General features: G+C 34.5%; 2 protein-coding genes across 3 annotated transcripts in view; one reads left to right on the forward strand and one right to left on the reverse strand.

Moving 5' to 3' along the window:
- The window catches only part of qin (tudor domain-containing protein qin), a 161,143-nt gene that overhangs the window by 6,768 nt on the left and 127,078 nt on the right, over positions 1-27,297 (reverse strand). For both annotated transcript variants that reach the window (XM_034328032.2, XM_034328031.2), the window contains one exon: positions 1,496-1,717. In XM_034328032.2, coding sequence (XP_034183923.2) covers positions 1,496-1,717 — 222 coding nt within the window. The remainder of the gene's footprint in view (positions 1-1,495; positions 1,718-27,297) is intronic.
- Positions 3,375-27,297, forward strand: part of LOC117606056 (uncharacterized) — a 56,509-nt gene continuing 32,586 nt past the window's right edge. Inside the window, exon 1 of the mRNA XM_034328037.2 lies at positions 3,375-3,630. Within this exon, the coding sequence (XP_034183928.1) occupies positions 3,570-3,630 (61 nt within the window). The 5' untranslated portion in view covers positions 3,375-3,569. The remainder of the gene's footprint in view (positions 3,631-27,297) is intronic.

The raw sequence follows: 27,297 nt of genomic DNA on the forward strand, positions 1-27,297 counted from the left end.
AAAAAATCAAATGTTGTGAACTCTTGTAATCTATCGTTGATCCACAATTATTGTATTATGGTTTATGCAATACTTTATTAGATAATAATTGCACAATTAAATTTCTTTATCTTTCTTCTTTTACGATACGATAGGGAAAAATTATTCGAGAAAATGAATTGTCAAAACAATGACAATACCTCCTCGTCGGTGTGTCAGGTTCATTTCACTCGTTTTCGGTTCGTTTATAATGATTTCATTATGAAAATTTGTATCTCCACTGTCATATACACACGCTGTAGCACGCTAGGGAAAGAGATTTTAAATTCGGACCGTTTTATGACACGCCGCGAATTAGCACTGTCATCTAATTTTACTTAAATTACTTTCGGCAGTAGCGTTTTCGAACAGTTTCACGAGAAATCTCTCTGCACGTCAACCATTATATTTCAACGATTTATTTCAGGCAGATAAATTTTAAGGAAATTCGTGTTGTTAATCGATCCTCGTTCACTCCACTTGCAAATGCATTTTAAAAGAAAAGAAAAATTTTGCAACAAATGCAAATTTTAATCTTAAATACTTTCATTTATAAAATTAGCGTTCTTTGAATAATTACCTTCTAATCAATTTAAAATTAATTATGCAATTGAATATTCGCAATTATTACACTATTGAAAATTCTCTGAAAATAGATTTTCATATTGATTTTTAATCTTCATGAAATATTTTCTAATTTATCTAATGATTTATTGATGCATCATTAAAATACCTATGATTTGATTTCCACTTTGAACGAAACATAGAAAACATTAATCACATTTCATTTATAAAATTTCATTATTGAAGGTATTATCCGTTTCGAAATCATAGCGTTTTCTAATTCAAATTGCATAGAGATCAGAGTACAAAATCTCGTAACGATTTTAAGCATTCTCGTTTATTACGTGCAGCTCAAACACCGCATGAATAAAAGCGACAGAAGATCCCCACAGACCTAATAATTATAGCAATCAAGCTGACACTGTGGGGCTAATGAATCATGCTCTGTTTAAAACACACGGACGTAATTGAACGAACGAATGGAACGAGCAATTTAAACTTCACCTATGAGAAACATTGCAGTAATTCAATTGGGAGAATGATCTTTTTCGTAACAAATTGTCATTATTTTACTAATGAACTGGATAATGTATTAACTATCAGTGTATTACCATATTCAGTATTCGAGGTACTATTTACATTAAATACAATATGTTTCATTTCCAATACAAATAGTAAATATTGGAAATTAAAAATAATTAAAAATTAGTAATACTGAAATAAGTATTATTAGAAATTAGAATAGTCTACAACATACTAAGAATTTTTAATTTTTCAAAAAATATAATTGCAAAGCATCAATACTATTTTTTTTCTATAAATATTAATTAGAAATCAATAATAATACTGTGTTTCAGAAACTGATATCATTAAACTCTTATCACTAATTATTTTATCAGTTAATTATTCTTACCAGTAGAGCATACTGTAACTGATTCTCATAATCTTTCAGCTGTTCAGATATTTCCTCCAGATTATTACTCCTAGCATTTCGATGATCGTTTAAGTTATCAATGATCTTTTTCTCGACATTCTGGAGAATACCATGTAAATGAGCGAAATGTTGGGTAACAGCAGTCTCCACACTGTCGATATTGTGTGCCTCCTTTGGATAAATGGCGATTTTTCCTAGTTTCTGAAAATATAAAAATAAAAAATCGATTAGTATAATCAAAAGTGCTCATCAGATTCCTGGCAATAAATCAACGAATCATTATATAGTAATTTATTTAAATTTGTAGTCATTCATGGTCATGGCAGTCAATTTATTAATGGTATTAGTATTATTGAATGATACAAAAAATTCAATAAAGCGTTTTATATTTATGAAGTCCATCTTCATGTCAAAAAAGATGAAGAACCAGTGCCAAGGAGGTTCGAATGAAAATAGAGAAATCGCTCTACAACCTGTCCTGTGTGAGTTACATGCAACGTGTACTGCCTGTTGATGCAATATTCTGATTGATATTCGACCGGTCGTTCCTCGGTCGTGTTAAGAAATCGAGGCATCTTTAGTAATGCCAGTGAAACTGGCAGTTCCTTCTGAGGAACACTTGTATCATAGTTGTATTTGAACTGAGAATGCTGTGCTTTGGGTGCTTCTCACAGCATGATTGTAATTTATGTAATTGGTGACCCTTTGAAAGTTTAGATTGCTTTACTTTGATTAGAATTGCAAGACTAAAGCTTGAGAATTCCAAAAAATTTCAACAATTTGTTCAATAATATTTCGTTTCGATTTTCCATATTTTTCTTTCAACTTTCAACGAAGTACCTCTGACAATTGTTGACTTTTCTCCACCTTTCCATCTAACGAGCTGTTGATTTAAACCGATGTCAAGTTTAATAATTTTCAGAACAATTTTGTAGAAGATAACAAGGAATTCACACAGGTGAAAATACCTCATCTGTTCCATTTGAAATTAATTAGTTCTTTAGCAGTGAAAAATTAATACCAATATCAATTTTTAATTTGTTGATGCACCATACATACCCTGAAGTTATGGTTGATTTATGTACGACCAAGTATATTGACATTTTTCATTATCTTAACTTCAAGAATACTAGAAGACAAAGGTTAGATCAATAGATTAAGAGGCTTGAATCGAGTATTTGCCATTCATAGTGAAAAAGTTAAAAGTCAAGATGACAATGACTTTATAATTTTTTATAAATAAGATTATACATAGGAAAATCACAAATCAATATTGTAAATATCTTGGAAACTAATAATTTATAATAATAAAATTTCTATTACAATATTCTTTTAAAATTAATTATTATATTATATTTACAGCAGGCTCTCTAGAGCCAACCATATGAAATACAAAATTAAATTAAAACTGGGGCTCTCTCCATGGTCCGCCGTCCGAGGGGTAACGAAGCTAGATCTGGCCCACCCGAAAATACTAATTGCCCCTTATCAAAACTTATCTTAACAGAAATAAATATTTCAGATAAAATGCAATGTGAAATATAAATAAATGCAAAAATCCACTAACATTCTTATTACAAAAATTATGAACAAATATAATACCCTTGACACGTTAACTAAACTGATCGACCTAGACCATCCTAGAAATCCTACTTACATCACTGACCACCGTGGATCCAGAATATCAACAAAGCTACCGAAATCATCGTGTCATCGTTTCACCATGAACTAGAAGGTCGATGTCGGATCAACTTTCCACGAAGATGAAGGGAAGAGGACCTATCTATTTGTCGTGAAGGGAGAGCGGCAGAGATTGGAATGGCAGGGAGCTAAAGGCACAGAGGTGGGCAGAAGTTAACATCGAACCACCTAACAAACGTTCCTTTCCCCAGTCTTTCGCGTCCCGAGGACCGGTTACCATCGTCGTTCACGTGTTTCCACGTTTCTTGTCATCATTTTGTGCCAGGACCTGGGTTAGTGTCGAGGATGACGCTACCTGTCCAACCATTTGGAATCCTAGCTTGAGTCATCCAGGGTCAGCAAGAGCAGGACCATGTGGCTACTTCATCATCAATGTGTCCTGCGATACGTTCTGTTCTTATTCTTGCTCGTCGGTGAGTTATTTTGATGGTTTCTGAGTGTGTCTGTCAACGAGTCATCGTCTCTTCTAATATCAGTGATTCGGATAGCAAAATTTTCGTCTAATTGGGATGAGTTTTGGACATTTGATACACTTTTGTGGAGAAAGTTCATTTCTTCTTAACACAGGTGAGTTTGTTTGGGAGATGAAGAGATTGATGATTAATAAAAATCATTATATTTTGTATAGTTTCTGATGGATGTAGTTCTGTTGATGCGAACGATTACGTGATACATGCATTTTATTATGTAATCAAGAATCTCGGTCATTGATGACCAATATGGCGGAATATGCGTGTAGAAGATTCTACTTCCTCTTCAACACAGATTGCTTTTCTACTTGAATAACAAATAACAATTTTTGAATTAATATTTTAGAATCAAAATGAAATTGTATTAACTATTATTGAATTTTTATAATCTTTTTTTGTGGAGAACTTTATTGATCGATTGTGTTCTAATTAGATTTACTTGAAATTTAACATCGATATTTAAACGTTGTTTCAATATTAATTGCAAAATCTGCTTGTATAATCCATGCTGATTAATTTACATCTGTCAACGTCAATAATTAATGAATCTCAGCAAAGTAATATCGAGTTGTGCAAATAGCTGAAATAATTAATATACAAATCAAGATTCTTACAAATGAGATAAAATAAAAATCAATATAATGTTAATTCTGAACATTTAAAAATTACTGAGTTGAATTTAAAACATATCTATTTTGCATAAAAATTCTTCCATTTCAAAAAGGTCACGAGCCCTCAATTTTAGATAATGGTAAATAACTTTCTCCTGTTGTCTATGAAATAATATCACAATTAATCGTCAGTTTACCGGTAGCCATGCACTTCGATGGAGAAAGTACAGTGTTAGGTGTCCATATTAGGACTTGTATACGTCCACTGTTTAATACCCGTGAGAATCTGTTACATACTGCTCGGGTCCTGGAAAATAGGCCTCTCTGTACTCTTGACTCGCTAAGGAAAAAGTAATCAGAATGCCCGGGCACAAAGACAATAGACTTGCATCACTAATATTTCGCGTTACTTTCCTTTCCTAAAGCGCAACTCTGGCATGCGTAATTTTAGCCTTTACAATCAATCATCCCGGATGAATACTCGCTCATTTGGTTTTCAAAACGTTTCCAGAATTCAAATTAGAAGTTTCAGAAGAAACTCTGGTAAAAATTCCAAATTAACTAAAAGGCAGAAAAAATTCTTTTTGTTAAAATATTATCTTTAAAATGTACAATTTTTACACATTCGATACCAGAGAAACAGTCGCATGGATTATTGTCCATATAGAATGGATAATACTACACACTTGGGAAAAGTGTTAATTACATAAATTACTTCAATATGTCTCATAAAAATTACCAAGAAATAAAAGGAGGTATAGCATGAAAAATTGAAAGGACGAGTATAATTGATCGATAAGTTTCGTTCGAGTGCACATTTCCGTCCATCTGAAACATCTTTAACCGGACGAAAGAGGGGAAACGTGGAGATAGGAGAGAGTGCTAGCTGCGATCTCGTTTACTCTGCTAAATCAGCCGCAGAGAATCCACTTTAACGTTTTCGCGGCAAAGCAGCGTTAATTATACTGCGTAAACAGTCAAAGGGAGTCCTCGAAGGAGGTGAAACGAGTGGAAGTCGCGGGTAGAGACCTTGTCAGAGCTAGAAAATTAAGTTCATCCTCGCCGGGAGTTGGAGCTCTCTCGAGGCCGACCTGGAAACGAGTCTTACGAGGGCCAACGATCGATATATATCCACCTTGATAAACCTCTTTGCCGATCGTTCTCTGTCGACATTTAATTAGTGAGATCGATCGAACGATCCATGAACAAACACGGATTAATCGGTGAGTTCGGAATTTATTCCCGCCACTTAACGCGCGCAACCCTCTCCTCGATCCTCAACCCCTCATCGATCATCGACCGACTGGCGTTGTTCCGTCTGCCTTGATTTACCCGTATCAGAAAATGCTGTCTCGTTAATTCCACCTATGTAAATGAGAATTCCCTTCCTCTTGCTAATATCGTTTCACGAACGTAACGCTGTTATTAGCGACCAGTTCCGTACGAGATCTATCAGCAATTCCATTGGGTACACGGTTGACGATGATGTAACGGAAGTGTTTCTCAATGATTTACGAAGTGCAACGTCCTTATAGGGAAGATGCATCTGGTTGGACCTTGAATGAAATGCGATTAGGAAATTTCATGTGTCGCGATTCTTGGCCCATCAGTGTTAAACCCTGCATTGAACACGCGGGGTTGTGACGAAAAATGGTAACAACGAAGCATCGTCTGAATCTTCGTCGTAAAGAGAGCGAGGCTGAGAGAGTGATCCTTGAATGAAAATTATTTCTCGATCTAGACCGAGCAAATGGTTCGAAGTGGAACGCCTTTCGAATCGTCGATCGGCTTGGAACAGAGACGGTTAAAGGGGGGAGAAAAATGTCTCTCGTTTGTTCTTGGCCGTTTTGTGCGCGTGACTCTGAAAAACTCGATAAAGCGTAAGACGCGCGTCACGACGCTTTCGCAGAGCCGCCACTCAAGCGACTCTGCCCAATTTGCATTTCGAACGCGGCCCCAGAAACGGAAGATAAATACTTAGTGGTATCCGTTAAGTTTGCTTGCCCAGGGAGACCCCTTTTATGACACGTAACTGGCGTGCCATTAGATTTCCAACAACCTCTTCTCTTTTACCGACCATGAAAAATGGTTCGAATGGATCCCATTCTTTTCAGATTTTCCTTCGAGCCTGGAAAATCCAGGATTTTATTCAATTTTTTTGAAACAAGTATGGAGACCAATAATATTAATAAAAGAATTAATAGATAATTAGTCAAATTGTAAAATTCATCCTTGATTAGCATCGTGCTATATGGAAAAAGAATCGTGTAAATCGTCGATTTACGTTATATTAGCAATATATTTTTTTACGTCGGCCGATCTAAAGTCCAGGCAAATATATTTACCTGGGAGAGCGACGCGTGACTCGTCGTCGTTCGAAGCCTGCCACGATAAATTCCATTTCGACGTGGCGCGGGCGAACCAGCGGTGACAATAATGCATAGGTGCATAATCCGCGAGTTGTACGCGCGTCGCGTGAATGCACCGATCCACCGATACTCTTGTACTCTCGTGCGAACGAACCATTGCAACGTGAACATACACGCAATGTACCCGGTGTTCTTTTCGTGGTGAAACATTTTTCTGCGTAATCAACAGTGATTGTAATCGAAGTTAGGGAATAAAATTGAAATAGGTTGAAAAAAAACAGGAAAAATTAAAATCCAATTGATTATGTCAAAATTCGAATTTATCAGATCATTTATAGGAATTAAATAAATTTAATCTTCAATGTAATTTTCTAAAATAATATTGCAAATAAATTGGGATGCAATTTTTAATGCAATTCCTGATGCACTTTTTGATGCAATTTTTAATACAATTCCTGATGCACTTTTTGATGCAATTTTTAATGCAATTCCTGATGCACTTTTTGATGCAATTTTTAATGCAATTCCTGATGCACTTTTTGATGCAATTTTTGATGCACTTTTTTGAGAATGTATGGATCAATATTTGAGTACCAAAGTAGCAAATTTCAATTTACAAAAATGTTATTTTACATACAAATTGCAAGTGCAATGAATAAAAAAGAACTGAATTATAAATTAAGAATAGACTGACCAGCAACAGATTACTTCAATCTATGATTAAGGTGTTCTCTTATAGGAACATTCAAAGAATTCCTCTTTACAAACAATAACAATAAATTATCATTCCTCACATTCTACATGTCACTCTTATTACACACCTTTTTCCGTCCCAGAAAATCATTCGTTAAACACATCAGATTCACATCGTTCTAGAGAAAAACGTATCAGAGCAGAAAAAACTAACGACTTCCTTCAAAAGATACAATTACACGCGTTCCCATTCTCCGTCACAGAATCATCGAAATAATTTATTATTATTCGATGAGGTGAACGCTGAACTAATCGTTTCTTGCCGCCTTTCACAGAGGAAGTTGCCCAATTTACACTTGTTCCTTTTGATAAATCTGTAGTGTAATGCTGACACATGTGCCTTTTTTTTTAATTAGGCATTATTCGTTTTGAAAGGGTGAAAATTAGTGTGAAAAATTATCTGATTTTTCCTTGTAACTTAAATGAAGTGAAAGATAGAGAAGATAAAAATACATAGATGTTAGGTATGTGCAAAAATTCATGACATAAAAGTGTTGCAAAATAATACTTGTGATATATCAAATTAAAGCTTGAAATTTAATAAAAATGCCTGTGTAGACGTCACATCGATATTTTAAATTAAAAATAACTGATTTACAAAGAAATAGGAAGATTTGATTCAATTTCATGACATAAAATTATTTCAAAATAGCACTTATGACACATGAATTTAAAGTTTAAAGTTCAATGAAAATAACTATATAAACGTTTCATCAATATTCTTAACACAAACCGACCACTTGATAACATACAAACGCATAGCATTACCGAAATATTCCTTTGGATCCGCCTGATCGACAATGAATGCATTTATAAATTAAAAAATGGTAATTATGAATTCCGAATGAATTATTGGCGGCAATAATTAAAAGGAGCATTGCCTATTATAATTAAAGATTAATTATTGGTAATAATTGTCATGAATATTCTCTGTACTCGATCGATTTATATTCGCTTCGATACGAACGATTCGGTTGATACATGTTTATTGCAACAACGACTTCTCCATATAAATAATCATCCACTTGTGAAAAATAATACATTAATTTATCTAAACATTTCAGATACACCTTTTTCAAATACCTTTAATATACATGAATCTTCTCGAATCGTTAAATTTTCCTGATGAATGAGATCGTTCAATGTTTAAACTATCCCTATATTCACCCACCAAATATCCACGAATTGAATTTATAATTTTACTTTGAAACAGCAACGTGCAGTCCGTTACAGTTGGTTAATTAATACGTTTGTTCAGAGGCCACTCGGAATCGAATTATTTTCACAAGAAATAAATTATTAACGGGCAACATATTGATAGGTTAATATATTTACGCTTACGGAATAAAAGAAACGAATCGAAACGCGCATCGCGTGCATAATTATTAACGCGAATTAAATTGACGCGATACCTGGAAATGCATTTCGAGAAACTGAAAGGTTATTTTATATTGTGTATTTTTATCTTAATACAGTAAAATAGGTCTTATTTATTTTTTAAAATAAAATGTGTTATTTTTATTTGAAAATTAGGCTTCTTGAGATGATTAAATAAAAGGAAAGTGTAGCAGATGAGAAATTTATATAAATAGCAATAATTATTTCATTTCAGATAATTTAAATAAAAAGGAAAATGTTTCGTAATAAATTTAGAATGAAATATAACAAATTATAATAAATAAAATTCTCAACAGGAGAAACAGATATGATCTGGTAAAATTAGGAAATAGAGAAGAGCATGACTACTGGTTTCCAAATAATTTCTATTGTAATTCCTTCAGAACTGTCCCACGATCTAATAAAAATGAGGAATCCATACAAGGTGTTTTATAATATGTAGGATTCATTTTAGGACACAAAATGTGTGTTTAATTTGATTTTACTGTTGAGTTATAGTCATTAATTGGGTAATTAGTTATTTCCTGTTAAGATAATTAATGAAAGGTTTATGGAGTCATTTTTATTAAATTTTAAGTTTCAATTTTTGGTGATACTTTTCTGTCATGAAATTGTATCAGCCTTTCCATGTTGCAAAATTTTTAATGTATTATAAGCATCATTCTGCGATACTTTTATGTCATCAAATCATAACGGACTTTCTACCTTTGGAAGTGGGTCATCTGATCCGATACAACTTAGTACTATCATAAATATCTGCATATCTGACAGCGAACATGATAAATCACAAAAAACAACATCTGATTTAATCCTCAAGATACGCTTTAACATTTAACAAGTGATTACTAGAAAAAAGTCGTAAGAAGTATACGGTGAAAGTAAAAACGATAAAAATACGTGTTGCTCTATTCCTCTCGTTAGAGCAACGTTTTTGCCCCGATGGATGATGGCAAGAGCAATAGCAGGATTTCTCGAATCGATGGAAAGTGTCTGTACGCGAATGGACGCTCGAAACGTTCGGAAATTACCTTTGAAAACGGCATTAATCGGCCGCGATAAAAGGCAAATTCGCACGCGAGGGTATTAATTCTTCTCTGTGCCGCACCCTCACCCTCCGTCCATAGCGATGCATAAATTATTTTAATAAATCGCTCGCTATAACGCGCAACGTAGGATCCACGTCGAATCCAATTAATCGTATCACATATCCAGCCGCGTTTCAATTAAAATTTTTGCAAAAAAAGAAAAAATTCTGTACTTTGCGACGTTAATGCTCGTGCGAACAACGCGTGACTCATCGCTTATGCAACAATTGCATAGAGAATATGCACCTCTCCCTTTTTGTTCTTCTCGTACCTTTTTTTCTCTTTATTCTTCGAACACTTTGCATGTTGATCCTTCTAACTGGGACGAGATACTGCTAGCAAATGTGAGACAGGATATCGGGAATATTGAATATCCAGGAAGATGTACAGCCAGGAAATAATCAAGTCGATTTCCTATTTGAGTGAAAAATTATTCATAATTTGGAGTTGACTTTGATAAAATTGAAGTAATCTAGACAAGTGATTCACTTTATAAATAATTTTGTTTAAATGAAAGATACTTTTTAAACAATAAACACTGTTATTTTAATTATTTAATTTTTGTGATTTCATATACTGGAAGAATAATTTTCATTATAATAAAATAATATGAAATATGAAATTAAATAAAAATTGGATCTCTCTCCGAGGGTTAATCATCTAAAATATTGTTGAAAAGAAGAAAGGACGAAGAAGATCAATACAGCCGTCGAATGTACGGTTAGACTTTACAGAATCATTCTATATTGTCTCATGCATCTTTTCTTTCTCTTTGCACAAGAGGAAAGATGGTCTCGTAAATCAATATTTGTGGTGTTGTCGAGGGTGGTCTTAGGTGAGTGAAGCACCCAGCTATATTCAAATACTGCAGACGCTCTTATCTACCCCGTACAAAAGGCAATGAACCTTGGAAAATAAAAGGAAACATCTTATCCTTGTAAAGATAACAAGAATATTATTCATATTTCTCTTGAAAATGAATACAATCTTTCTTATAATATGATACAATATCAAAAAATAAAAGTTATTATTTCTATTCTTAGAAGTAATTGACTCATTCAAAACCAGGATATGCATTTTATCACCAGTTGGAATTTTACTTATGCATAATTTATTTTTTATTTTAACTTGAAACTAGAGCAAATTTTTATTTTTACACAATTTTCTATATTATTTCACTTAAGTATAATGCTATTTCATTGCCAGTTTTTCAATACTAATTGATAGCACAAATTTTATGCCAAGACACACGTGGTGAGTCATGAACTACTTTGCCTAGACATTGAATGACACACCCGGTGCGTCATGAGCTATTTTCCCTAGGCATTTAATGACACATCTGTTGTGTCATAAGCTATTTTGCATAGGTATTACATGACACATCTGGTGCGTCATCAGTCAAATCACTTTATCATCATTCTACACCTGAAAACCTTGCACTACATCAGAGTAAATACTAAGTGAAACTGGAATTTCCTACAATTAATGTTCTGAACAACATTGAAATAAATTCCAGCTATCCTAGATGATAAATCACAATTCCTAGATAACTAAGAATGTTCATCGAAACCGAGATATCCAGGCACAGCCTTCAGCGTGTTTCCAGGTCTCAACCTACTCGCCACGGATGAACGGGCTTCGACGTGGCCAGAATTGACCAGTGCCGTTCAGAATGGACATTTACACGCACGGTGAAAGGAAAAACGCGTCGCGTGACGCAGCTTTGCGACTCGAACGGAGAAAGATGTACCCGAGTAGTTACGTGATCCGATAAATTACTAGGATACCTACTCCAACGATCCTGGATCGGATGAAACTGGATAGATATACTTTACCAGAGATACAGAGTGACTGGCAGCAAAATGAAATCATGACTATTAATACAGAATGTTCCATTTATCCGATAAATTATTTATTCTTCAAGAAAATATGTGAAACAGAGATTTGCTCTGATTTTAAACTATGTTCTTCATTGATGGGATGGAGTATCGTTTGGAGACCTTCGGGACTCTGCCAGCAAGGTCGGAAGATCAAACTTTGCGCATGAAATGGAGGGCCAGGAAATAAAGCAAGTCGAAAGTTCCCAGTCGCGTCCAGTTTCTGAAACTGGAAATCCTTGTCTGCCAATGCGGGCTTATGATTGTATAACCTTGACTCGTGGAAACAGTTTCGCCAGTGGCCTTGATGAACCAGCATCTTGGAAATTTTCATTGAAAAATATTTATCCGATCAATAATAAAAAATGATTGATTAGTCTTCGATCCACAGAGCTGGATCATCTTAATTCCGTGTCGTCAATCTGAAATTTTCTTAAGGAATCATTTGAATTCTTATGGTAAATTCATTCTTGTTACATGAAAATAGTTGATAGATGTACAGAGAGGCTCATTGTCCCGCAGAAGGGTGGAGGAAAAATTCATCCGACGGTTCGCGATGAACTTTCAAAGGAATCCTGACATTCAGACAGCGGCACGAACCTCTTCCCGTTCGTGCAAACAATAATTTCACTGGAAATAATCATATTATGCGTACTGCGTGTATTATGTCAAAAGTTTCGCGAGTTTTCGTCACGGCTAGGAAACTTGGCGACGATGTACCCGTTGAATCGAGATATATTCATCCCGAACAACGTAACGAAGTTTCTAAGACGGCAAACGAGCCGTGTGTGCCTGCCGTTCGTGGGACACGTCCGCGAGATCGACTTTAAATTACGTTCATTAAAGGTCCTGAGGGACGTTGTTTCATCCTGCGACTGGCAGACGGGAAATGATGGAAAAACAGACGACAAGAAAGGACCCGAGACAACCAATTTTATTCTTTAGCGTAGATGGATGTTTATCGAGTAAAATCTTTAAAGTCTAATTGAGGAGATTTCATTTTTTTAAATAACAACTTACAATGTATTTATTGTTAACCCTTTGATAATGACAGAATTAAATTCAATATGCGAAATAACACCCTCATTTCAAAAACATGGAAGTTGTAACTCAGGTAACTATCTTCGAACGTTTTGCAAGCTTCTTTACGGGTCATACACGATATCGCTCTATCAAACGTTCCCTATTGCATTTAATAAATATTTATCAGAGAATTCTCGGGTCAAAGAGTCTCAGAAACGCATGTTTGTCGGCCCTTTGCCATCAATAACACAATCTAAAATCTAACCCTTTGATAACCCTTTACTCCTTAGTTTGTTATTTAATGATCATTATTATCATTGAAGTAGAAAAATTATAGATTCAATTTCGAGAGGGTCAAGTTTGACCCTGGTATTGTGGGTCTAAAATCCTATTTTCAAGATGCGGAGAATATGGATGTTCTATAAATGAAGTTTCAGAGACACCCTATAGAATCAGGTTGCGGCTAGGCGTTTTCTCTCATTGAAAGTTTATCTCAGACCTAGTGGTTTAACCGGCGAAAAGCAGATTGCGAATTACCAGGTCCTGAACTAAATGAATCTACGAGATTGTATTTCGATCCTAGTTCTCGTTGCTGTTCGACTAACTGAGTTTCTTTGAGACGATTACTCTTCTTAATTTATCCTTTGCTTAGAGGGAGAGAGAGACTAAGAAAGAATCAATCATTCGATTTTTAGATAATCTTTGATTTCTCACTTTAGCACTCTATGTTTTTGTATGACTCTGCAAATATTGAAAATTTGGGTTGTAGATTTCGCAAACATATAAAACTTGAATTGTGGTATTCGCAAACATATCAAATTTGAATTGCAGCATTTGCAAACACGGAAAATTTCGGTTATATATCTGGTAAAAGTGGAAAACTTGGATGATGGATCTTGCAAACCTAGAAAACTTGAATTCTAGAATTTGCAGAAACAGAAAATTTTTGTTACAGAATTTGGAAACCTAGAAAATTTGGCTCACAGACTTAGCAAATATAGAAAATCTGAACAAAATTCTTAGCGTCGAAGATTATTAACTATCATAGTAGCGAACGTACTAATCATCGTACGTGATGACATAATAATCACGTCTAAAACGTCCGGATGGAAGATTGTCATTAAATGAACGAGAAGAACGCGTTTCTTAGCAGCTGACAAGGTAACGTGAAAAAGCTGAAGGGGAAGTTGCGTAGATTATCGCAACGTGTACGTACATCGTCGAACAATGAACAATGACTACTGAGAGCGAGTCATTAGTTGACTCGGCTGGAAAATGAATGTAACAGCTGCTTTTTCGCGCGTGTATTTCCGCTTGGAGAAAACGTCATGAACGAGATCCCTAAGATATTTTTTTATTCACTAATAATAAACAACAATTTTGCCACCTTATTTAATAATTTAACTATAATAATTTGAAATACGATGCAGCTCAATCAAAGTTCGAAAGCCTTTAAATTTTCATTTTTTTTTTTATTTTCATCCTTCAGTACCTTATTAGGTTATTTAAATTGTGCCTGAATCTAAAAATAAAGCTGTTTCGCAAAAATGATTTTAAATATTCAGAAATAAATTGGGAACGTAGAAAGTAGCGCACGCCTTGTTCATGCCACATTGATGAATTAATGAAAAAGAATAACCTTTCATTTCAGACGTGGACAAAGGTTTAAACGGTCCTATTGTTCTTATAATATTATTGATAAATGCTTTGAATAGAAGTTAAAAGAGTAATCGATGTACTTCTGAAAGAGAAACTGTGTATTCCTTAACAGGATCTTGTGACGATAATTAGTATCGAAAGATAATTATTTTCTCATTATTGATGAGCATCATCTATAGTGATAGCTATGGTACAATAAATTTAATGTCATTTGTTATTTGAGTAAGGGGAGCTTTCGAAGTGAATCAGGATCATATTGTAGGGTCAAAGGTGATATTAAATCATGAAGATTAAACCTTATTTCATGAATTATTAAGATTATAATCGAAAATTCATAAATTTCAGCCAGAAAGAATTTACAAGATTAGAAGAACAAAAATAAAAATTATTCGTGATAAAAATAAAAAAAGGATATATATAAATAAATGAGCTTTGAATTAATTATAGCATAAGAGTACAAAAAATGTAAAATAATGTATCGTCATAAAAAAAGTCATTAACACACTTTTTTAATCGTGCTCATCAAGTACAGATAGGAGAATATTCTGAAGAAAAATTAAGAGACTGAAAGGTAAATTGAACGCAATTATTATTATTACTCTGGGAGAACACGTTCATTTACACGTTAATTGCTGGCAGTTATACGAACTTCTTTTAGACGAGTCCATTTCGACAGGTGTTATTTAATAGATCAATTAGAGCTGACTAATTAAAACGTTTTATGTTAATCGATAATTGTTTCCATTGATTGAACTTTCGTTTCGAAACTTTTGATTTATTTTTCTTAATTCATGTGAGAGAAATCGAACGACTTTTTTTTTTTAAATTTGCCAAATTACAATACTTGAAATTGAAAAATTAAAAAATTTTCATGTTGGATAATTTATAGCTTGCTGTATAATATTTTTATTTAAATAAAAAAAAATGATAACTTTTATATTTCAAGTTTGACACTTTTATAGATTTTTAATAATTGAAAGAAAAATATCAAAACACTCTGTTTGATAACAAAGCAATACAATTATGTATATTTTTCCTATTTTTTGAAATATTATCGAAATTTATGTGAATTTGCATGACGATATGAAATCTGTATAGAAGACGTTAATGTTATTTGATAACTTTTGTCGAGCAGCCGGGTAGTATTATCGTAAACTACGTTTACCGACGTTTGAAAATTATTTTCATATGGATTTCGTAGTAAATTGCAGTAAATGAAATGTGCTCGCGTTGTGAAAGCTGCTTTCAGTGAATCCTCCGTAAACTGTTTAACTCGTTTTGCGGAAAATTGGTAGTTAATGACGTTTGACAGCGACTGCGACACATTCGTCACGTAAATATTTGCAAACGAACACATTTATTTTCCTAAAAAGGAACAAAAAAGATCTTGAATAATCTTCACTGATTCAAGTTTGAAATCAGGTTCCATCGTTTAGAAATTCTAAAATAAACACTTGAATCTCCATAAAAATCCATATTATTACAAATTCAACTTAATTAGAAATATAAAAATATTCTAAAAATAATAAAAATACTCTCACAAAATTTTCTACAGTCCCTTGAAAAACGATCCTCTTAAGAGAAAACTCTCTTAAATTCCATCTCATAAAGATAATCTCAAAGCTGAAATCGTTCCTGGAGAAAAAAAAAATAGGGAAAAGCGTGTATTTGAAGGTAAAGCAAAAGGTGTTTGCACGATTCTGTCGCGAGAGAAACGTCGAATTTAAAAGGCTCCCGTATCGCACGTGACTGGTCAGACAGTGTTGGGGTTAACGTTATTTCGCGCAGGGGTCCGTTCTTGCTTGCCCCAGCTGCTGGTTTTTATCGCACCGAAGCATCGTCCTTTATATTGTGCCTAGCACACGAACCTGGCATACCTTGCTTAACACCAAAGTCACGTGCCAACGATACAGACAACCGCGTATTGGCCGGAAACAACCAGAACTGATGATCGAGGAGTGGACGGACGTTCCTATCCACCTTGGATCTCTAACTTCGTTTTCGAATATATTGCACACCACCCCTTTCGGTTTTCGCCGTTTTCTAACCCAATCATTCTGACAAGAATCGTCGAACAATTCGACATCTTAATGTCCGATGGCTGATAAAAATTGCTTTTATTGACTCTTCTAGCTTATTTTGAACAGCAGAAAACAGATACACCAAATTTAATATTAATTTTTTTTTTTTCAATTTTTATACAGATTTCTTTGTTTACTCAGGTGTAATGTTATCCCATTAGCAATAAATCCTAATATTAATATTAAACAACATACAATGTCTATAAATCTCCTGAATGCTAATAACATTTTTTTATGTACCACAAATTATAATTACCACTCCTACGATCAAGATGACCATAACATTAATGTCAAGAAAATATACGGTTCTTTGAATTTCACGATGCATTCTTCAACATTACATCAGAGTCCTTGATCCTTCATTGTCTTCATTCATCGTTAAATTCCGTTCGTTTTAATCTCGTTCGCCGCACTACGCCGAAAGGCCGATGACTCAATCCGTTAATTGCTTATCAACCGGTAATATCTGCCCGAGGAAAAAGATGGTCGAGCATCATTACACAATATCCAGGTTCCCTCAAAAGTCTCGATTCGATCCACCTGCAGCAGTCAAGGCTGTTTTCGCAACAACCAATTTCGTTCCAACCGAAGTAAAGGGTTGAATCTCATGTTGGTTTGGATTAATTCAAGAGAGATGATTCTCTGAGAACTGACCCGTGTTGCAATGATTATGTACGTCCATTGAAATGGACACAGAATGATGATGCTTTTACTTTTTATCACTTTTGTTTTTCGGAGGTGAAATTTGGCCTCGTTTGCTTCTTCTTTGCATGGGTGCATCCAGTCTGACACCATTTCATGACATAAAAGTATCATTAAATCGTACTTACGGTACACCGATTTAAAGCTTAAAATCTCATGAAAATTATTATCAAAAGCCTTCATTGATATTCTTAATACAAAATGGTTGAGAGCCAATTACATTAAATAATGATTAATTTCGAAATGTACAAATTCTGATAAAATTTCATGACATAAAAGTATCACAAAATAGTACTTATGATACATCAAATTAAAGCTTATAGTATAATAAAAATGACTATATAAATGATTCATCGATATCCTGAACACAAAATGATTGAATCCTGATTGGGACAAACCTCTCTGTCATGAGAAATTATACCTTTCGAAAAAGTAAATCAAATTAATTTATTTAATTATCGATGTATTTACTGTTTCGTTTATCCGCTTTGCCGGTGATCGAGGAACTAGTAACTTTTCATCATCTGTCTGCAGTATCTTCGCCGTTGGCCGGCTCAGTAAGCAAACTATAACTGGGAATTGAATTAACGTTCGTTATCAGAATTTGTACGTACAACCGCGTAAAGACAGAAACTAATACATCGCGTTGTTAGTAGCCAATTATCGAGTTCGAGTGTCGCACGATAATACCCTCCGTATCGTGAACTTCCGAGGCAGAGGGTGGCTGCCAGTTGTGTCTCGCGCACCTATAAACGTGCTCGCTAACTTAAGTAGCCGAGAGCATGGTCCCTCCAACTTCCAAGCTACAGAATTACAATTCCCTTAGTAACTACAAGCTGAACCGAGCATCATCATCTAATTTCCTTATGTTTCGTTTCGTGTTTCAGAAAGCGACGAGTGTTTCATTTTCTGGCAAATTATCATACCCGAACAGTCAATGGTTTTTACACGAGTTTTTTGTTGAAAATAATATATATTTTCTTCTTTTATTTACTCAATATTAAATGGAAAATTAATATTTTAGAAAATGAAGGGTTGAACTATTAATTACAGGTATAATTAATTTCTAATGAGTTTCATAAAAAATATATAAAACTGGTATTGAAACGATTAACACTTTGGCAATATTCGAAGAAGATTGAAAGGATATCCCATAGGCGAGCAGTTATGTTCGATTTACGAGTAACAGGGGTAAAAGCTGGCACGAGGGGTGTGTGTCGTGCAAGTTTTAATCTAAAGTTCAAACCCGCTACGTTTATTTCACTTCTGTCGTAAAAGTTGATTTATCGCGGCCAGTCGTCAGTAATATTAATTTGCCAGAGTTTGTCGTGCTCTCGTGCTCTCGTTACACGTACTTCACTTTTATAGGATTAATAAGAACATCATTAACTAGCTGCGAAAACTTAATTGGATCAACGGCAAACAGAATCAACGTTCAGCAAAGAGAAACGCTTCCGCTTCTGAGAAACAAACAAGGCAAATGATTTTTCATATTAATTTACAAATAAAGAGCAACAGTTCTCATTATTATTATTTTTTATAATTAATTTATTAATGAATAAAAGAATTCTAGACTTGTTTTATATATCAGTAATTTGCAAATTATTATGATTGTCTAATGATGGATTAAGACAGACTTCATTTCATTTAATTACAGAAAAGTAATTAAAGCATAAAATTTGAAGAAAATTACCATATAAACGTTTCATCAATATTCTGAACACAAAACCATAGAATCTTTGTTGGAGGCCATTAGCAAAGTGAAAGTTGTAAATTGGTTGATACATTGTTTGTTGCAATCCAGAACTACTTAATCTGTATTAAAAATATTAAGAAAACATTTATGTAGTCATTTTCAGGACACTTTAAGCTTGATTTTAATATACCAAAAGTGCCATTTTGTGAAACTTTTATGTCATGAAATTCAACCTAATAAAAACCACCTTAAGGGCTTGTTACCGTGTATTAAGTTAATTTCTTATATTTTATTTAAAATAAATATTATTTAAGAAAGGGCAAAGAGTCCTGTGACACTGTCCTTAGAATCGATAGAAAATGATCGCAAGGAAAATGGAAAATCTGGTTCGAACGATGCTAGGTGATCGTTTTCCGTCTCGCTGAAAGATCGTCGAACATTCACAATATCGTGGAGCTCGACGAACAGAATAGCAGACCTATATAACCCCAGAATATTTTCCGCGGAGCGTAGTTCATTCTCGGTTTTCAGCCGACACGCCGCAAAGTTCGTTTCGTAGCCGGTGAAACGCGTTGAAAATTTGTTTGTGCACACGCGTTTCCAGCCAATTGGACCCCTAGACACGCAAACTCGATCCGTTGTTACGTAACACGCACGAATATCACGTACAACTGGGAGAAAGAAGCGGGGTTTTCATGACAGAACGTGCTACCATCCGACGAAAAATTGCATTTGTTGCTTTGAGGGACGCGATCGACGAGCCTCTATGCCCCATGTCAATTCTTTTTTATTGCCCATGTGTAGATTCTACTAATCGAGTAACTTTGCTATATCTCTACCTCTTTTCTATCAACAATAAACTTGAATTATTTTGATTTTTTATTTATATTCAATACACCGAGGCTTCTGATATAGCGGATCTTGAAATAGGAGTAATTAATTTTTATTTTTGAATGAGGAAGCTGAGTCAATTTTAACTCTGACCTTAATGAAACAGTAATTTGATTGATTAGTCATTAGAAATTTTAAATAAAAGACTCTACACACGAGACATTCTAAGTAAATGAGATATAGTACATCAGCAGAAAAAGAATAATAAAACAATGTATGTACAGAATCCTTTAATTTCAGCCAACGATTCGCAAGAAAACGATGAATCGCGGATTGCAATTTACGTGATCCTTTCACAAATCGTGATAATACGAGGAACAGCGTTGAAAAACATCGGGAAGCGTAGAATTTTAAACACAATCGCTCCTCGATGCATTATTAGAGGCGTTCGTTAGTGTATTTCACTGAATGTCACGCATTCTAGCGTGGAAAAATCGTGTTCCAATGAATGAAAAACCGTCCCATTTCGACAAGTAAACGCGAAAATGTCATTGTACGGCTCCGTCGATATAGGATCGAACGGTAAAAAGAACAATAACAAACGTGTTAGAGGGTTGTTGGATTTATTTTCCAACGATTCAGTCGCGCCCGGTTTTCACTTGTCGTTTGATAAAAATATCGAACCGATCGAAAGCTTATCGACACCGTTCCTTCGTTTTCGTTAAAGACTATACAAGATTTAGAAAGGATTCGTAAGAGTTATCTGCCAAATTAATATTCTAAATAACAAATGAGTAATTGTCAATTATAGCAATTTATGGCACAATGTGAAATCCATTGAGTTTAATTAGAATATTTCCTAACAAAGGTAATTGATAATTTTATTTATTTTCTAATTTACATAAAAATATGAATACTTAATATTGCTATTTAAAAAGAGTTATTGGCAATAGAAAGAATTTCATATGAAAAAGACAAATAGTCCATGTTTTATGCCTTTAGATGTTGAGCTTTTATGAAGAATTAATAATCGTTTCGTGCTGTTCAAAATTGCACGAAGAAAATATAAGACGGTGATATTTTATTCGAATAAAGGTACACGTGCAGCTCAATACCTCTGTTTGCAGGTGAATCGCGATGCACTCGGAGAATACAACGAATGGATACAAAGTCGCATTCATTCTTATGTCTTTCCTCCTCTATTTCCTCTTTTTCTCTTCATTCCTTTCCCTTATACGTCTTCACCTTCTTTCCTTTTCGATTTCTTTCCCTTTCTACTTGGCGTAGGTTGTACAGAAAAGCATCGAGTTATAGAGAGACATTCTTCGGAATTGCATTATTATATAAAATAAAGTAACTTATATTTAAATTATAAAATATTAATTAAATTTATTTTAAATATTTGCATATTCTATGAATTTTAAAAGTTAGAAAAATTCTTCGCACTTCTATTCTTCTCTATCTTAGCTAAATGTGTTGCATTGTTTAGCAACAGGCTTCTATATTGGCAAAATGACTTCATAGAATAGCAAACGAATGAATTTAGATTCTTCAGTTTGTTGTTCAATACCTTCCTTATTTGCTAATATCAATTTGCAACTGGTCTATTTCGATTGCAATCGATTTGCGTAAACCAGAATCAACGAACCGTTTTTCTCGACAGATATTGAACAGTTACTATTTCGTTAACGATCACTATCGTAGAAAAGAGATTATCTTTCGATCTGAGTTTATTCGAATTTTTTCATTTTAAATGAAAACTTGATCCTCTCCCACCTATCATTAATACTTGAAAGTAATTATTTTAAAAAAATTATTGCAAATTAAAGTGGAGTTATATAATTACAGTGAAGTTAAAATCTCGAATCTTAATTCTTCGCAATAATTAAAATTTCAGTGTCCTATTATCTATGTGTTCATCTTCAATGTATCATAGCAGTCTATGTGTTAATAGAAGGTATCAGTTAATCTTCTAATAATTATTTTCATCGATTTCTGAATTAAGCATACTTAATTGTTTTCTAAAACGCTCTTTCTATAAACGGATTTCAATTTCCGTGTTTCCAGCAGCCTCAGCTCCGAACGAAAGGCTATAAAACAAAGCTTTCCATCGACAAATTCGGACGAGTCCAGGGACGTGCAGCTTGCGCAAGCACGGCCAGGTTGTCGTACGTGTACCAAAGGTTTTATAGTATTAACTGAAATTGCAAGAGTCCCCATAAACTATACAGCTTCGGTAGCTATAGTCTCAATGGCAGGAAACTGTCCTTTCCTCTGAACTTTTTCAAGAAGATCGACTCACTTTATGACTTGATCTTGTCGCCCTCCGGTCTTTAATCATGGTAGACGTTTATTTTTAACTTTCTTTTATTCTTTCAGAAAATTAACCCTTTAAAGCACAGAGTTAAAACAACTATTTAATATTTCTCAATATTTCTTACATTTTGTTAAATATTTGTATAATATGAAAGCAAAATTATTACGAACGTATTCCTACAATAACAATGAATGTAATTTTCCTTTGAAAAACGAGAAAAAATAAAATAGATCCTTTCAATCCAGACTGAAGAACAGAGTTGAAGAAGTAGAAGCTCCAGGGTGAAACGAAAGCTAAGATTCATCTTTTGGTCAAAGACAATGAGATGAAACGATTGAACGATAAATTTCCAAAGGAAACTCTGATTCGTTGAAGGAATAAAATTTACGGATAGTAAAAATCGCGGCTGAATGGAAACGCGTTCCCGAACGTAATGGAATTTATTCGAAGATAATGAAGCTTGATTGTGGAAAAAGGAAGATTCATCTTCGTGGCACATCAATATTGATTTTTAAACCATCAGATACAACGATGTTCAATTCGATTTAAGTAGCTTCAATACATTTGTCGTCGTTTAAACCGCGATGAAAAATGAAGGATTATTATTTTAAAGGGGTAGTTTTAATAGAAATATGAAGAATATAAGGGAAAGGAAATTTTCTTTTTGCATAATAAATAATGTTAACCACAAAAATCCTCTGAAATTCACAGTCCCATGACCTAAATAGATACCAAAGTGAACCGTAAGTAAGAAAAACAACGGAGTTTAGGATTTGAATAAAATTGATGAAGTCTTGATTCGTTGGCGAGCAAACATTTCTCAATCGAAATGAACAGGCCAGTTCCGCGAATGACCCTGTACATTTAGTTGTATCTGGCCGAGCGATTGAATGCGAATGGGCCAGCCAGAACGTGAGTATCCCTGACGTCGGTGAACAGCCAGGCTTTTTCCAGTGACGAGAGGGATCAGAGGGTGGGACGACAGTAAAATCGAAATTGTCAGAGCTGCCGCTTTAGTTTTAGAGCCCTGGGTTACTGCCGTCGGCTCGTCCCGTCCCCGTTCACCCTGAAACCCCCATAGGAGTTGCCTTCGTCAACCCGTTTCCACCCCCCAGTCGTAGCTGCTGCACCCCTTCCCGTTCGCCCATCCGTCGCCCTTTTCTTTCTGCTTCGCGAGTAATAAGTAACCATCCTACGCGAACTTATGGAATTCAATCAGGGAATTTCGATGAAAACGGGGAGAGACGGATCGATCGATTCGTTTCGACGGTTCATTTAATTTTTTACAACTTTCAACGACAAACCCTACTTCTTTATCGCCATTCTCCTGTGAAAGCTCGAAAAACTTTGATCGTTTGTAAGAGTTTTAACGAAACTTTAAGGAACACTGAGAACGTTACAACGATATCAATGAAATATTCATAAAAGATCCCCGAGAGGAATCATTGTAATATTATTTAATTTTGAAGATTCTGAGTTCTAAAATTCAAAGAGAATTATTAAATTCAATTATTAATGATATAAAATATAAAATTGAAATTATTAATTCCTACTCATTCCAGCTTCAAGTGCAATGAGTGTAATATATTTTTTTTCTATCTTTTTAAACACTTTAAAATCCATTTATACCCACGTTACAATACGAGCCTTTGTTCCAGCTCTAATCAAACACGTAAGATCACCGAGCTGTTAAATAAAACAGCAGTCGATGGACAAAGGGACAGGAACGTGGCGGTTTGAAAAAGCGTGAAAAGCTCGAATTTATCGAGCTCCATCGGCTCGATTCCCGGTCACTGGCTCGGCTTCGAGTTTACCAGTTGCCTCGATTATACGACAACCAGATTGCATAATGATCCATGCCTTCGAGGCTGAAAGAACAAGAAAACATGGCTACGACATTGACCCCGTTGCCGAATACACTTCGTATTCGTGATCGATGCTCTATCGTAACCCATCGACATGTTCGTTCCATTTCTGTACGAGGAATCACTCGAACAATAGATTTGGGTCAATATGATCAAGGCTTCCTTTGCGTCGGCTATCGATGACCTATGATCATCTTGAAAGATAAAGGCTTTTGTTAACGCGATCAGTGTTACGATTGAATACAGAATGACATGTATTAACCCTTTCACTGATTAAGAGACTGCTGTGTAATAACTGATTGCTGGAGTTCGATAAGTGGTTTGCATATTCAGCAACCATTTTCCTATATTAATTGCTAGTCATGTTGATTTGTAGTAGGAGAAAAATGTTTAAATTTAAAATAGGTGATACGAGAGGTAAATTAATTTCTTCAATTGACATTTGTTATGGAATTCTTGAAAATTGAACGAGGTAAAGTTTGCAATTGAAAAATGAAGTTGTAACTTCGACACTTACGAGAAAGTAGTTTCCTCGAAGAAAAACAGTATGATGTTCCGTGAGTGCACATGTTACGTGACTTACCAGAGTTGTATGGATCATTTGCGTCATTTCTACCACTCGAATTAACTTTCTCCTGTTTTCTTTCATATCCTAGCTAAAAACTTGATTTTTGTTAGCATAGAACCGAATTAGGTATTATTAGAGAAAAGAAATAACAATATTAATTACAAATGATTGCAAATTGAATCTAATTAATTTTAAATTAAATATTAATTTAATTTTTCATAGATCTTCCAATGAATTGATTATTATCAGTTCAGAAATGAAATCGTTTTTAATATTTCAAAATATTACATTTTCATGGTGAAAGCAATTACAATAGAAATTCCCCGGTGAAATTTCAAATTCCCTGGCCCTGTTGCTCTCGTAACGTAAACATTGCTCATTACCAGATCAGCAGAACGAATAAAACGCAACCACACACAGGGACGATCAATTAAACAGATATCTAGGAGTGGGTGTATCAACGCAGAAAACACCCGAGTCCTATATTATGGGCTCGTTCGACGCTCACCTCGATGTTATGGGAATGATAGAATCTATATCGTACATCAGCCACGAACTTTCACTTTCGCATGTGCAACTGACAACGAAACGCGACACACACACAAGTGTGACCCATTCACCAACACCTACGTACACCTCTCTAATCACGGATTTCCTTTTGCTATCAAACTAAACGGTTGTCAAAAATAATTTATATATTTTCTATATTGCTATAGTGTTATACCTCTAATTAAACAAACGAAAGAATCCCTATTAATATTCTTAATAACGAATTCAAATGGAAATTCAAGCATCACCCAAACAGGTGAAAAAAGAAATGAAGACCCTCTAGAATCCGTGATTCCCGAATTGAAACGTTTGAATTAGCAATGCAGTTACACGTGAACCGTGTCAAAAGGGGATGGCAAAGAGGCTTAACCCAGACAAATTCAAGAATGGAGCAACAGGTTACAGAGTCGCTTCTCCGTAGAGAAATGCCCGTTCCTACACGTATTTCCAACCCTTGTGTACCGGTGTTGGTGGTCGTTTTCCTCGTCGACGACGACATCGTCGTCTCCCCATATTTGTTTTGTATACCACGCCATGGCTCGACCTTTGTTCCTGCCGGGCCGACGTAATGGAGACAGAGAGAGAACCCTCGGGATAGAGAAAGGGACCGACGGGTTGCTTTCTCATTCATGCTTTCCAGAAGACGTATGAACGATTCAGAGACCACGTCATTCAGTAAATTCGTGTAAATTCATGGTTCGTTTACCTTCGGTTTTCATTGATCTCGACACCTTTGTTGTCTCTTCCTTCGGATTTCACAATTGTTTTATTAGAATAGAAATTTAAGATGATGAATTGATATTTTAGGAAATTTTAAAGTGATGCAAATTAGAGGTAATTTGGAGGAGAATTTCATGACAGAAAAGTATCTCAAAATACCACTTATTTAAAGCTTAAAATTAATTAAAAATCAATATTTTTAGTGTATCTAAAAATTTCCAAAGTTTTATCGAAACAGAAACGACAATTAATTTTAAATGAACAGTATTACCAAAATTCTCATCAGATAAATAACAAAGTTAATTTTATATTGTTTTTCACCAACGAATTCGTTGAACCTGTGTTTCGCAAACGACTTCGAAACCTTTCAATCCATAATCCCGTATTATTTCATAAACGTTCAAATGTTTACAGACACTTGCAGCTGCTTCGTTTACGTAAAAGGGTATTTAGTGTTGTTTATGAAAATGCGAATAATCGTTCGATCACGAATGAATTCGCGAACACGCGCAAAATTTATGCAATTCAATGTACATTCGTCCGACCGCATTGCTCTCGATACAGAGAGAGGCTATCCCTCGCTCGGCCTCTCAACATTTGTTCTACGTATTATTTCTGACAATTATTTCATTAAAACTCGTTCAAATAATTACTCTACGCGAGAGCAAATTCCAGTCATTTCCGATGGATTCGTTGGATGCGCATGGAAATGAACGAAATAACAATAACGTTGAAAAATTTTCTTTCGCATCAAACATAAACGTATCTGTGAAATGAATTTCACAGTAGGCATCTTATTCTTCGTGTCAAGATTACCTTCATTTATCTTCGGTAAAAAATTTGCACCATTAAGGTGAATCCTATTTATATGTTAAATTGGATTCTGTGGGAATGCTTTTCATTTCTCTGGTTGCATTTATTAATTTGATTTCATATTTTATTTTCATACAAATTTTTGTATTATATTTTGGAGATCATTTTAATCCTTTCAGTGGTATACTTGCAATCAAATTAGGGATCCTCAGGAAAAATGAGAGTTCGAGTCTTCGTTTTTCCATGGGTTCCTGTCCCACCGTCGGCCCCCAAGAAAATTTGTTGTTCGTATTTCTTAATTATATACACAAGCTATATTATTTTGTTTCTAAATTACTTTTAATATTAATATCGTCATAATTAAAATTCTGAGAATTCCTGTTTTCCTGCTAAAATCAGGAAGAAATTTTGAAGAATGTATAAATTTTCTTTGGAATATTTTATTATACAATAACTAATTTAAATATAATATTGTGTAATTTGTTCTTTATTACTTTGAATGATAGCTGTTCAAGTTTCGATAAAATTACAGAAACTTATTTGGATCCAATCATTTGTATGAAGTGAATGGTGAAAATAGCCGGTAAGCGATATGATAAGATTGAAGAGTGATGGCGTGAAATTGTTTGAAACGCCAGCAATTTTCCACGAAGCGTTCTCGTCCGCGATTAATCATCAGGAATTAAGCCGCGG

Source organism: Osmia lignaria, chromosome 1, assembly GCF_051020975.1.
Source record: "Osmia lignaria lignaria isolate PbOS001 chromosome 1, iyOsmLign1, whole genome shotgun sequence".
In the NCBI taxonomy this organism is placed as follows: Eukaryota; Metazoa; Arthropoda; class Insecta; order Hymenoptera; family Megachilidae; genus Osmia; species Osmia lignaria.